Source organism: Argopecten irradians, chromosome 10 (genome assembly GCF_041381155.1).
Source record: "Argopecten irradians isolate NY chromosome 10, Ai_NY, whole genome shotgun sequence".
Classification (NCBI taxonomy): domain Eukaryota; kingdom Metazoa; phylum Mollusca; class Bivalvia; order Pectinida; family Pectinidae; genus Argopecten; species Argopecten irradians.
Genome location: NC_091143.1, coordinates 36,722,986 through 36,737,460, shown reverse-complemented (window position 1 = coordinate 36,737,460; position 14,475 = coordinate 36,722,986). Strand labels below are relative to the sequence as shown.

General features: G+C 34.5%; 2 protein-coding genes across 3 annotated transcripts; both read right to left on the bottom strand.

The window, feature by feature from the left end:
• Nucleotides 1-6: 6 nt before the first annotated feature.
• On the bottom strand, nucleotides 7-5,520 carry LOC138333801 (serine-rich adhesin for platelets-like). Of its 2 annotated transcripts, none has more exons than XM_069282404.1 (5): nucleotides 5,299-5,520; nucleotides 5,001-5,118; nucleotides 3,950-4,033; nucleotides 932-3,310; nucleotides 7-125 (listed from the first exon to the last, which is right to left on the bottom strand). In XM_069282404.1, the coding sequence occupies exons 3-5, from the start codon at nucleotides 4,029-4,031 to the stop codon at nucleotides 112-114; spliced, it is 2,475 nt and encodes an 824-aa protein (XP_069138505.1). In that variant the 5' UTR covers nucleotides 4,032-4,033; nucleotides 5,001-5,118; nucleotides 5,299-5,520; the 3' UTR covers nucleotides 7-111. The 2 variants fall into 2 exon arrangements, with proteins under 2 accessions (XP_069138505.1, XP_069138503.1); XM_069282402.1 differs by having other exon boundaries at nucleotides 5,294-5,411.
• Nucleotides 5,521-7,561: 2,041 nt separating this feature from the next.
• On the bottom strand, nucleotides 7,562-12,983 carry LOC138333809 (crt homolog 2-like). The gene is made up of 4 exons (XM_069282420.1): nucleotides 12,283-12,983; nucleotides 11,474-11,694; nucleotides 8,847-8,942; nucleotides 7,562-8,503 (listed from the first exon to the last, which is right to left on the bottom strand). Exons 1-4 carry the CDS (start codon nucleotides 12,794-12,796, stop codon nucleotides 8,105-8,107), a joined length of 1,230 nt encoding a protein of 409 aa, XP_069138521.1. The 5' UTR covers nucleotides 12,797-12,983; the 3' UTR covers nucleotides 7,562-8,104.
• Nucleotides 12,984-14,475: the final 1,492 nt, after the last annotated feature.

Below are 14,475 nucleotides of genomic sequence, written 5' to 3'. Positions count from 1 at the left end.
CGTGTGCTTATTGATATATCAATATAATATAAGTTGTAATTGGACAAGGCTTGATCTTGTTTTCATCTAGTTGGAAGTTCTGCTGTGTCACTAGTCCTTACTAGTCTTTACTTAGTATGTTCCACCTGGAAAACAACAAAAAACTTTTATAGTCGTAATTAATAAGTTAGAAATTTAAGCCATCCATGGTTAAACCAGATATGTTACCATCATTTTTATACATGTATTATCACTCCATTAACAATCAAACTCTAAAGGAAACTCTTTACTTGATGATACATATAACTGACGTATGTGAACGCATGTGTAGAAATCTGACACTTTGCAATAACAATCATTGTCTTTAATAATTGACTTAAATAAATATTATTTTATATAATGGAGATTTAGCGTAACAATATACATGTACGTGTACTCTAAATACTCAAGTTATTTTGTGTAATATTTCCATAACATAAAAATCTATACACTATCTTCATTATAATTCAATTTACTAAATAGTATATCTTCAAATTTTCAACTTCATTTTTGGTACTCTTTTTATATGAATCCATAACGTCATTATCTTGGCCAATCAGAAGCGACCTACAAACGGCGACAACATTTTTTCCGTTATGGGCAAATAAAGTATTTTGAAGTCAGTGCCAAAAATGTCAAAAGCTCTTTACAATCAAAAAAATAGGTATGCCACCAATTTTAAGGAATAAACTAAATTGCCATGTTGGTTGTCAGATATAACACGCATCACATACACTTGACACATGATCAACTAATTAAACATTTAGAAATTAAACATATTTGCTAATGCATGACAATGATTTGAAATGAACATTATTCTATTCATTTTGTACATTTAAAAATGTGACGACTATATCCTCCATTTCAAAATCTATAAAATCGTTTTATTGGTCAGTAAATGCATATTACATACCGGCCGTCATCATATTGCCTTGAAATATTCCTTGTCTGGACTTAACTCCAGTCGAAGTAGGGCTGTTCCAAATATTCCCTACTCTATTTGCTGATGTTCGTGCCCTTCCAAAGGTCGACCTGTCTCTCACTATATTGCTGATTTGGTTAGGTAACTTGAAGCCACCTAGGTTAGAAGTGCTTCCAACTGAAATGCTTGATGTACCTAAAGGAGATCCACGATTTTGGATAAAACGGGATGTTTGGCCAAACTGTGCAGATCCTCTCGCTGAAGGATTAACTGTCACTCCTCTGGCCGGTGCAGTCGCTCTTGTAGGAAGTATCATAAATACTCTTACAGGAACATCCGGTTTCCCACTACCTTGAAATGGAGAAGAGGAAGAACCCGTTTTCCCTAAAGAGTTTTGATTATTTCCAATCCAAGAGTTCGACGAACGAGGGGAAGTCGCAATAGTTCCTTGTGTTTTACCTGTTACAGTATTACCTGGAAATCCTGATGAAAATATGCTATGCATTGAGCCTGAAGCACCCAGTTGTTGTCGAGTGTCTCGTCCATTATTGGATCCATTATTTCGGGCTAGGGTTGGATTTGCTGGCGATTTAATCGGCTGTCTTGTTATTTGATTTCTGAAGGAAGCCCTATTTCTTGTTCCAATAACAGAACTAATCCGACTGTCTTTCGTACCCACATTAGATGTGAATTTGGGAGTGCCTAACTTAGCTGAATCCCTAGATTTGGTTCTGGTTTGCTTACTTGTTTGAAATACCATATACGGACCACGAGACACGAAATTGATGTTTGTAGAATCACCTTTCTTGGTATTGTCCATACTGCTCTTAATCTGCTGGCGGTCTGTGTCTCTTGAATTTGAAAAAGTTCCCTTTTTAGAGGAATGAATGTTCGGAGAAGACATTGTCCTATCAGATTTTGCTTGACTTTCTTCATTATTTGTTCTGTCCCTCGGTCGAACTTTGGATGCAACTACTCTTCCTGATTTTGAACCAAAACGAAAATTTTCATCGTCAATGTGCTGGCCTATTTCTACGTCTCTTGTACCTGAGTTCTGTCTACCTTCTTCCTGTTTAAATCCTGTGTGTGTTCCTCTTTGATTAAATAATTCACTCATACGTGTTAAACCAGCATTGTCAACGGCGAAATCTTCTCTACCGTCGTTAAATGTCACTTGTTCTCTTGCTTGGCCTGACATTACAGCCCGATCCTCGTCTGTGATTCCTCGATTTAAGCTTGTGCGTCCTTCTTGTTGGGATCCAATAGTTTCACTCTGAGAATTATCTATTGCACCAAGTACATTATCAATGGTACTTAGAGAAGCATCACTATCCCCAGAGGTAGTACTAAATATTCTAGACAAAAGAGTGGAAATCAAATTGTTTCCAAGAGACGACGAGCTCATTCCCCCAACATTAGAATCCTCAGTGCGGAGAGTTGATGCCAAGTTACGTCTTTCTTCAGTTGGTACTGACATACTGCCACTTCTATCGTCTAGTAAAGCATTCTGGGAACGTACTGAATCATCGAACCCATTAAATAAAGAGCTTCGGTCATCTGTAGTGCTAACTTGCTGATCTTGTTCGCTGAAGACTTGTACTGGACGGGATCGTATACTTTCCCTGGCTTGCGCTGATGGTCGACGTCTTTGGGATCCCGAGGCTACTCTTGCACCTTCATTGATTACTGATATGTCGTCATTCCCACCTATAATAACAGGTTCTCTAAATATTCGACCTTCGTCCACATCAGAGAATCGGACATCTTCAAGCCCACCATTTTGTCGGAATAAATCCCCTGTTGGTCTACTATCGGCAACCCTAATCCTATCGGACCGTGCTTCCGTCATCATTACACCTCGTGGAGTTAGTCGCACAAGAAATCGCTCTGGTGTTTCATCACTTCTACCTGATGGAAACACCGATATATCTCTTTGACCAGGAGTATTGCTTGCTCTTCCGATTGCATTGATCGATGGAGACATTCTATCTAATCCACGCCGCAGTGAGGTAGTTTCTCCATTCATGACGTTCACATCATCGACAGGACTCGTGCTGTCCTCGGTAATGGATTCGATGGTTTGTGATGCAGATATTGGACGAAAAAGAGAACTGAAGCTGTCGATAAAATTTTCAATTCTCTGTTGTGGAGCAGATGCGCCGTCATTATTTTCAGTTAGAAGAGTTCCGAAGATCTCACCGTTTTGAGCTCGTCCTATAAGTCCAAGGTCTCTCATACTAGTAAGAGAACGAGAGCCTGTTGAACCAGCAAGGGATCGAGGGCTCGTGGACAATCGAACTTTAGGCAGACGTTGTTTTGAAGAGAAGCGTTCCTTTTGGCTGCTCTTTTCTCTCATCCCATTCCGGTGATCTTTAAATAACAAAACATATATCACCACTTTGATCAGACCTATCAGTTAGCATCTTACTAAAATACGGAATATATTCAATAAATTGGTAATTTTTGCTATCATATGATAATTCAATCTTACTAGTAACAATCATTTATATTGGCATAATGTAAAACTATTGATGTTGTCATATATAACAACGTATTTGATTGGCTGATACAGAGGCGTAGAGATTTATCATAGAGATTTATCAGACAAATAAGTTTCATAATTGGTTTGATATTTCACTCGATTAGATTGGATCGTAAGGATTAACTTGAAACGAGTTTTATGTTATGAAGCTTTAATACAAAAATCCAAATTTACTTAAGATTATTTAACAAGGAAATGATTTACGTACAAGCCAATCGCATTATAAAAAACTATTATTGAAAAAGACTACTAAAATGCAAACAGTTCCTCTTTTAAGATTTAATTTTACTGCAAAGATTTAATCAAGAATGAAAATACAGTATCGGCTGACAAAATAGTTCAATATTAGTCTAAAACCTATCCGCCTTTTCTATTACGTACTAAATAATACTAATTACTTATGTCAGTACAGACGTAAAAGAGTAACTATTAGGAGATGTAATGTTAGTATGTAGTAATTGTCTTACCTGTAATTAAAACAACCTTGCAAGAGCAATATCCGATCAAAATGACGACAACGACATACTGGATCCATGCGGAAGACGCCATACCTGTTAGGAAGAATGCTCATAAAAACCTACATATATTACAATTACATAATTGAAATCTACCAACATATGTTGTCTAGTGTCGTGTAATCATTATGATAACATATAACTAAAAATGCTACATCGCTTACGAATGGTATCTTGTCTGTAACAAAAACAGGACAAGGCGATTTAGTATTTTTCAGTTTCAAACGTTCCATGCTTTACACTGTTACTATCAATGAAAAGTTGGAGATTATTATTTTACTTGACGATAAAAATATTAAAAATGATAATTACGTCCCAAAAACATTCCATTGTACTATGTCTAATATGGAATAAAACACCGATTGCGCAAGCGCATCAAGCAAAACAAGTTATCTGATATGTATTTTTGTGTTAATATGATATAAATTGATATAAGTAAACGACCGTTATTGTATAAATAGTGGTTACACAGTGAGTGGTTGTTGATTATTGAATTTATTTCACGCGAGTGAGTTTTTTTTCCAAAAGTTACAAAAGACACGAGCTTTAGCCAGATAATCATAATAAAGGTCATAAAATAGAGATATATAATCATTGAGTATTCATTTTATATATGTTTATCTATATTTTTGTGAGACTACGATGTGAAACATTTCAATGACATGTGTTACAAGTAATAAAGCGGATGGACCACTTATCACGCCATCCTTTAATTATAGCATGGCAATGATATTCCTACCACAGTCAATGAAAAACGCTCAATGCCATATTTCATTGAAACATATGCACATATATATCAAATTACATGTTCTAAGCCAATGTAGGGCATTATGAAATAATTAGCAAATGCGAATAAAACGTTGACAATTCATAGTTTTTACTTTAAATGTCGATATATATGTATCAAAATAAATGCTATTATAAAATGTGTTAAGGAGATATTAACGAAATACACTTTATAAGTAATTATGCAAACTATTATATCGATATACTTTTGCATTACCTGTATCCGCTCACGAGACGAGGAGCTGCAGTCTGTCCGACTCAACGAGATAATCCTACAGGTTTCCCATCATTTTAAAATACACTGCAACAGTGGGGGACATCAGGGAAACGCATGTCTTAAATTCAGATGGAAACAAAAATGAACAAAGAAACTAAATCAAAAAAAAAAATATTTCGAATATTCTGTAAAAATTGCAAGTGTGATAGATCAAAGGACATGAAAATGACAATTTTACTACAGAAAGGAACAGGCAATCGTGCAGTAGTAAGTCTGCGGATTGCCTGTCGCACCTGACCCAATAGACACGATCAAAGCACGTTGCACATGCACTATAGTTGTACAACACACTCCCAAGCAGTGCCACTGCAGCCGAAATGACGGAAGTCGACGTCCCAGCAAGGCGTCCGGGTCAGACATTAGACACCACCGGATGTATGTTACACGCATACTAAACGCCTTGAAACACTACTTCAATAATTTGCGTGTCTGGTTTTAGAATAATGTGTTATTGTATAGTTTTAAACCTGAAGACATTTAATTCGGTGACTAACTTTATTGTATGTACATTGAATTTATACGCTTTGCTGTTCGTTCTCCATTAAAGACGTGGTGTGCATTGTTCTCTAAAATGACTACCTATATAGAAACAAATGCTTATTTAACGCCAGAAAAACATATTTTCATTAATTCAACCGTAGGTTAAGTGCAATATAGGAAAACACACGTGCCTCTGAATAGTCACTGATAATATATTAATCGATGTTCGAGTTATGACTTATTAGGTGTTTGTTAGTTTCCTCATTCTTATTATTGTTTCTAAAATCATCACAATAAAATACATTGACAGAAACTTATCAATACAGAACATTAACATTGATCATGATTCGATCTTACTAAAATTATTCGTATTCGTACTTGATGTGTCATTTCCGTCATTTTGATTCTGATAAGGATATATCGAACTACGTGGTCACATTTGTCATACGTGTAAGACCCCTTAAACTTTTATCAAATTTTTTGTCTTTACCAGCCATCTTTAAACCTTTCTTCGAATTTCTTCCGTAAAACTCGCAAAAAAAATTGTATCCTGCCTGATTTAAGAGTCTCTTTGAACCCGTATATTCCCATTTCTTTCTTTATAATTCTTCTTAAAATCCTGGTTGTACTAGTGACCTGTATTGAATATCACGTTTACGTTGAAAATGAGTAAATTATAAATCAATTTTACCAGTTATACATCTTGAAATGAACTTCCAAATCGTCCGTCTACCATTTACGAAGAGACACTTAAAATAAACTCTAACATGTTTTCCTAAAATATTGTCTTTCAGTTTCTACTCTTTTAATTTATATTTTTCTTATCTCTGTTTCTCGGTTGTTTGGTTCACTTTACAATCATTGTAACATCTTCTAGTCTGTATTCTAATGATCCTCTTAAAATATGTTCCCTGTTTCAACCTTTACGAGTCACCTTCCACCTTGTATTCGGATTGTTATACATACCATGGTTTCTACATCTTCTTACTACATTATTTATCACAGTTTTAGTCGCTGGATGATGCACACAATAACATAGAACAAATCAATGAACCGTGTCATTTTTATTTCTAAATAACAAGTATTTATACCAAGTACTCATAATTCGATGACCATAAAATTATACCCATCTTCAAATAATAGTAGTATAATTTAGTTTTCTTTAACATTTATTTAATACATGGGACTTATTGCAGTCACTTCTGAATGTTTTCGGTAGGTTGGGTGTTAGAATTGTACCTGCTGCCCCTATTGCATGATCGTAAAAGGCGACTAAATTTAGGATCTTATCTTTTTCTTCTTCCTAACTGACTTTATCCTTCCTAATGCCTCCCTTGTCACCGCCTAACTTTTGGCATTGAGTTGAGCGTTCGCCCCTGTGAGGAAGGCTCTGGGATCTGTCCCCTTGCCCATATACACCAAAGTCTATAAAAGTGGTAGTGTCTGCTCCTGCTTAGTTCTCAGCATAAAGAGAGTGGGACGAAAGGTTCGTCCGTTGTCAGTATAATGTGACCGGATGGGTGTGTCGCTTGGTGTCTTCGGCGGCATGCTTCAGTGATATAGCACTATAAATAGGGCAACAGTTTCACTATACAAGAAGACACTACATGAATATACCGCAGTCTCCCAAAACACACACCTCGCACAACATACACGCAACACACCGCATACATGGGAGGCCGTCCTTACATGCCATAGCTGTTAATAGGACGTTAATTAATCAAACAAACAACAAAAAGAATGTTTTCGGCAAATCAATATGACAAAACAATGTGCTTCTGTATTACAATGATAGAAAACCTGTAAAATACTTTTAATCCTAAACAGCCTCAGATGTCTGCGCTTTGGATAATTTACAGCCTCAGATGTCTAATTTAAGACACAACACGAACATACCGCAGTCTCCCAGTCTCCCAGTACACTCATCTCGCACAACATACACGCAGCACACCGCATACATGGGAGGCCGTCCTTACATGACCATAGCTGTTAATAGAACGTTAATAAATCAAACAAACAAACAAACAAACAAAATTTAATTCTGCCTCAAGGGGTATACACCGGGTTTAACATTTTGATCCAAAACTTAGTAACATTAAAAACTATATAATACTCTCTAGAGTATACTTTAGAGCAGATTTGCTATTTGAATTTGAATGTTGTTCTTATACTGTCATGGTCTTTAGTGTCTAAATGATATGTTCCCATGGCGGTATCAGTCCAATAAGCTATTATTAACCAGTGGATATGTTATACATGTGAAGATAGGTGTCTACCAAAATTTGATGACCATACAATTTTACCCTTCTTCTAATGACGGTGGTATATGTTAGTCATTTTAAACTATTATTCCATACGATGTTATTGGAACAAAGTGTAAATTTTGGAATTTTGAACTTGAAAGCAGTTCAAACAATGTCATGGCCTTTAGTCTCAATACCATATGTAGTTATGATAACAAGTTATAACGCGATGCAAATCATGTGGGTATGAAAATATTAAGTATCCTCTTCGACAACTTACGACGACGAAGACGATAAGACGTCACCTTCTGTGTAATACGATTAAGAGTTATCTGTCCTTTGTGCAGCGGCTTCCTGTGCTTCTTTCCGACTGAAATAGTTGTAGAGAAACACGCCTGGCACTATGATACCTAGTCCTGCTAGAGTAAATCCTGTGGTGGCATTCATCACCGGCTGCCAGCTGAGAATGTCAGTGGTATCGTCATAGTTAAAAAGTGTCCAGAAAACAGTTGCTAATGGAGTAACCATAGCTTGCACAATTACCGCAAAAACTGAACCTTCCGCATATTGTATTAGCAAGAACTGAAACAAGTTTCCGAATACATAGCCTACATTGAATATCCAGGCTTTCCCTGCTAACCCATGACAGGAATCGGCGGAACTGAACAGGCAGGAAAATCCTTTATTGAATTTCGTAAAGAATTGGGATGGTGAATCAGACTGAAAAAAAAAATATTTGAATATGATTTATTAAAGTTCAACGAAGACAAAAGGAAGTCACATAAACAAAATTAGAAGGAAAGTATTTCAATTACAGATTACTGTGAAACCTTCATAACAAACTGGGAAAAAACATCACTACCTTTATAAAATGTTGATAAAATCAACAAAATATGTGAGGAAAGCAACACTGTCGGTGTGAAACACTACAAAACTATGTGAAAAAACATCACTTCCAACGATGAATACCAAATTTACATGTCATATATTAAAAATTTGGTAATTAGAATTTTGTTCATTCATATGATAACGATATAATTACATAAATCAACGTCCTACTTACCGTTCCGAATCCCGGTACAAAGTCGGTCCAGAAGAAGAAAACCATAGTGACAAATTGAAAGACATTAGTCCACGTGATAAAACCAAGAGACTCGCCCTGAAAGTAGAATGAAATCAAACTGTTTGTTAGAACAATACGTATTTATGTAGGGATATCACTTGTTACAGACGTATCCTTCATTTGAAACGGTTTTAGGTTATCGATTTTTAAAAAATTCTTATCCTTATATAAAGTCCTGTATTCGCGTCGGATACATGTATCTTCAATCTTTGCAAACAAAACCACTGTTTACTAGTCACTTCATTCTGAGTAACATATAATGAAAGGAACATCTCTTTAAGAAATGAGCTCTTGAAATTATATTATGTTTTTGTTGAGGTAAGATTTGATTCATATTCCAACAAGTTATTTATCGTCATATTGGCAATTTTGTCTCATTTCATAAATAGTACGCCATGTTTGTTTTTGTCACTTTTTTTGAAGGTTTACATATTGCATGCGAGAAAAATAAACACATTTCATTATGGAAATGGGCAATAAAATGTCAATGAAATAGGAAAGTAATATTACCTTGTATGAATTTAAAAAAACTCCTTTTCTCTAAATTTGATAAATTGCGATGGAATAATTAAACGCCGTATATGTGCATAGCCTGTATCAATGTCAATGCATCAAAAGGCTTTACTTATTTAAGAAATGTTAGTGTTCATTTCATTATCAAAAGGAAACCTAACAGAAAAAAATAACGCATCTATGGCAGTAACTATAGATTGAGATATTACTGCAAAGCTGGTTAATTTCGGGAGGAGATTTTCGAACATTACAATGATCAAAAACATTTGGCCCTCGGAGAATTAAATAACCATTTTAAATTAAAGACAGGATTAAGGGAAAAAACGAAATGTAATGTAACAATTAACCCCTTCCCTTGATGAATTGTTTCAAGTACTAACACGTTTCATATTTACCTACTTATCTTTACTACCACTCGTTCTGTTGTTGTTCTTTTTTTCCTCTTTTGTTTTATCTAGTGTTTATCCCTTTTATAAAATGATCTTTTGTTCTCAATAATAATTTTTTCTTCATTTGCACTTTAATATGATATGATAAATTGATTATATTGGTATGAATCTATGAATCTAATACACTGAAACTGAACGTTCTGGGGATTTCTTTTTTAAATCAAATTTTGAACTGATTACTTTGCGCAATTTGGAATAGCTAAATTATTGATAAGTACATACCTGTGTTTACTTAAACCTATCTGTACAAAAGAACCTTTAAATGTTAATATACATAGTATGTAGGTAATAAAGATATGTATGAAATATATTGTATTCAATTTCTCTCTGAACTATCTCGGAATGTTTTGGTATCTCTTTATATTTGTTAATTCAAATTTTAATCACTATGCTTACTATGTTTAGAACATGAATAATGAGTTTTTGAATAATACACTTACAGAGAACCTGATGAAGTGATAGTATCCGGTTGGTTAATTGTTTCTCTATTTAGACACGTGATGAATAATATACTATCATACATGTATAAGTTAGAAATTGCATTACATCACTCAGGCTCCGATTAATTTAAAAATAAAAACAAACCATTGATTACCCTACACCAAACAAAGGGTTTGAAAATAAGGAAAGAGTTGCATCTCAACTGGTGGAAGACTGAGTGTCAAGTAGGCTTCTTTTTTTAAAGAACAAACAAAAACGAAACTTTTTAAACACCCTATAGCTGTGTGATAATTTTGGAAATTGAATGATTTGTTCTACATATACAGTTATGTTGTAGTATTTATGCTGAGTAACGACGTCCTAAGATTAGGAGAAAGATGACCTCATTTCTCGTGATCTGATAGCACGCTAGGGTTATAGGAAGTAGGCTGGATTAACTAGTGATGTATTGATCTAATTATGTATTTGTGTTATCGTATCTTTGTGTTAGTACGACAATATATTCGGTCGGTGCTAAAACCTTTAATTTGTAAAAAGTGATCTTCGAATTATAAGCAGATACTTGTTGATTTCGAAAAGTATATTATACTGTGAACATGAATGCTTGTTTTTATATCAATACCTAATGCATTTTTAATTGTAGTTAATATAAATAAGGTAACAAACAGACAAATGAAAGCATACAATGTTGATGAAAATAGCTCTTGTTATCGACATTAATAGAGTTAAGTGCATTGTCGATGTCTCTATTCCATTACTAAAAAATACAAACCAGATATGAAATATTGTGTGATCCTAGGAACCAGAAACCTTTTGGGTTTTTTTCTTCTATTTTTCATTTTAAAACTCCATGACATATAAAGATTTAAACATAAATATAACATATTTCAAACCAATATTCCTTATGCATATTAGACAGTTATGTCCCTATTAGATCTGTATCCTTTGGGTGCAATTCATGTCGCTTTCTCCGAAAATGATGACGTTACGCACGCAAACTCATGACGTCATTAGAAATTGTGTGACCCTAGGAACCTGCAATTTTATATCAAAACGTTTTTAGAGGTTTTCTTTAAAACGCCAGTGCCCTATGCTATAACTAATACTGTATAGTATTAATATTGTATTTTGTCATTTTATGTAACAAATGTAGCATCATCCTACCTCATCTTTCTTCAGCTCTTTTTCACAGAACACATTACTCAGTCCTATCGGTAGGAAGCCAAGTGCAAAACACAGAGGCCAAAGGACTCTTTTGAGGGCTGAAGGTGTTGTTCCAGAGTCCCCAGACCCAGACCCATCCAGTCCGAATGTTTGCGGTTCCGTGCTAACGAACAACCCAACAAGGACCACGCACGTGCATAACGCTCTAACGGTGCTTATACCTGAAAAAAATAGCGGTAATTACCGAAATAAATCAAAGATGGCAATATTTTCATTTAAGTTGTTTATAAAAAGCTTCAGAAGACCCTCACTGCTTAGGACACCTGGTCACAACCCATTTGTGCCATTTAACTGCATTATAGTTAAGTAGTATATGCCTTGGTCAATATCATTCCGGAAAAATCAACGAAAAATATTTTGAATTGCAAATTTTAGATTGTAAATAATGAATAAACATACTAATCAAAACTTTACATTAGAAACACATCTCATACTCCACCTGAACTGTTATTATTTCAATCATATACAATCATTCAAGAATATAGCTTTATTTGAAATGTTTATTATGACAAAATAACGAATAAAATCTTAAATTACGCATGAATATCGAATATTTTACTTATAAATTTAATGAATGTCTGATGGACAGTATATTAATATTCTCTTGCACATTTCTTTTTTGTCAGATGTCATTATCATCATATATCGCTATCTGAGTTGTTTCCGTTACATTAAGTTTCAAGTAATATATCTAAATATGTTTACTCATTGTACTTTAGTGACCGTATGATTTTATTTGATTGTTTTACCTTTCCTGAGAATGATGAGACGACACAGGACGGTGTATGGTATGACTGTAGACGCTAGTATCCCCTGTAAATATGGCGGGGTCCGATCTGAGGGACTGGCGTTTACTACCAATATACCATTAAGGGTGGTAAATAACCCCATAGCTACCAATACCTTCCAAGACGACTTTGGTTTCAAACTTGCGTTTGGATCTAACTTTGTCTTCCTGACTAAAATAGTAAGCAACGCGAACAAAATGGAAACCGTGATACTTGTGTTCATGAGCAGAACAAAAATACCCCCTCCTACTTGGTCCATTGTATCGGCGTAAACCGGAAGTGAAACGTTCATCATTACGTTGGTGACGACGTTAAGGACTGCTATTATGACGTTCCGAACGGTTGGTGATACGATGGGACGGTTCTTCGATCCATACAGATCTCCGGAATCATTGTAGCTAACATTCACTGCGACTCGGCCGCCTCTGCCAAGTAAAGATCGACTCTCTTCAACATCATCGCTGAGACGAGACATGATACACCATCCGAGACCTCGGTCGTAGTCAAGTGATGTGTTTGTTTTTATACAATAGTATATGTACAAGACACATGACTGTCATCATTACAGCATCACAAAATTTCACTGCATCACATGATCTAAATGCACGTGAGTGAACTAGTTTAAGTACTCACAAAATGAAAATCAGATCTAAGATTATCACTATATAACTGATTACCTACATATCTATCAGCCGTCTCCATTGGTAACCTCTGATAAAGCCCCCCTCACCGCCATACATGTACCTAGTGAGTGAGATATGACTATTTGTGACGGACGTACTTGTTTCAATTGTCCATGATGTATATGATACAACAGATTTAAAAACCTATTTTGACAGTCTTTATACACGTTACAATATACAAAAAATATCGTATCGAGTACATACATGTTTAACGCCGTATCTGTGTGAGCATTGTGTATACACTATACTAATAATAGCTTGAATTATTATCTGAAGAATTCATTAAATCATACCTATACACCACAGTTATCAGAGTATAATTTGTAAGTCTCTTAAAGTTATATGTGTTATATTTTTCATTGCACGAATCAAAAAGAGCTTTTTATGTGTTATTTGCCACCAAAAGTTATCAACATTTTGAGAACTACAAACTTTCAATGCATAGGATTTATCTTTAGAAATGATATTAGTACATGTATTTGTAAAACGATTTATTTTCACCTGGTCACGGCAGATATAACTTGCATATAAGTTACATATCCATATGTATATGTCATAACCGGGCACACATTTTGACATGGTATTTTTTCTTCAGTAATCTTTTACATTCATATGTATTTGCAATAACCGGTCGCAAATTTTGACATGGTGTTTTTTTCTTTAGTAATCTTTTACATTCATATGTATATGCTATAACCGGGCGCAAATTTTGACATGGTATTTTTTCTTAGTAATCTTTTACATTCATATGTATATGCCATAACCGGTCGCAAATTTTGACATGGTATTTTTTCCTCAGTTTATGATTTAACCTATGGAAATCATTTAAATAGACAGACAAACATGTATGTTGCCTTATAAATATTAGTTACAACACAGAATTTATACACTGTAAATTTTTAGCTTTGTATGACCTATATATGTTTAGATGGAAACATATCTGTATATAGTGAAAATGAGAAATGACGACCACAACTTGGTTTCATAGTCTGACCCAAATCATAGTGATTTTGGCAGTACCGCCAAATATCAATTTAAACTCTCACTTACTTTCATATAAGCAAAATTAAAGCTATACACTGTAAGTATTGTTATTCTAAAAGTATGTAAGTAATGTAAAAAAAAATACGTCATATAAAGCTTTAAAAACGCCCTGTATTACATTATATAATGAAGCACTTTTCATTAAAAAGCTCTATAATGTAACCATATTGAACAGAAATATCACATTTTTAGACATCTAAAAACAAACATATTTTTCACCAATAATAAATGCAGTTTGTTTATTCAATGTGATCGACTCTTTTTAAGATGTTTTTGTTTTCATACAATTATTTTACTAACATTGAAACTTATAACATAATTAGGTAAGGGTCGAAATATTGATTTCAATGATGAAACAAGTAATGCATCTTTAGTTTTTAAAGCACAAAATCTAAGGCGTGGATGTTATTCCATGTATTCTTAGCTT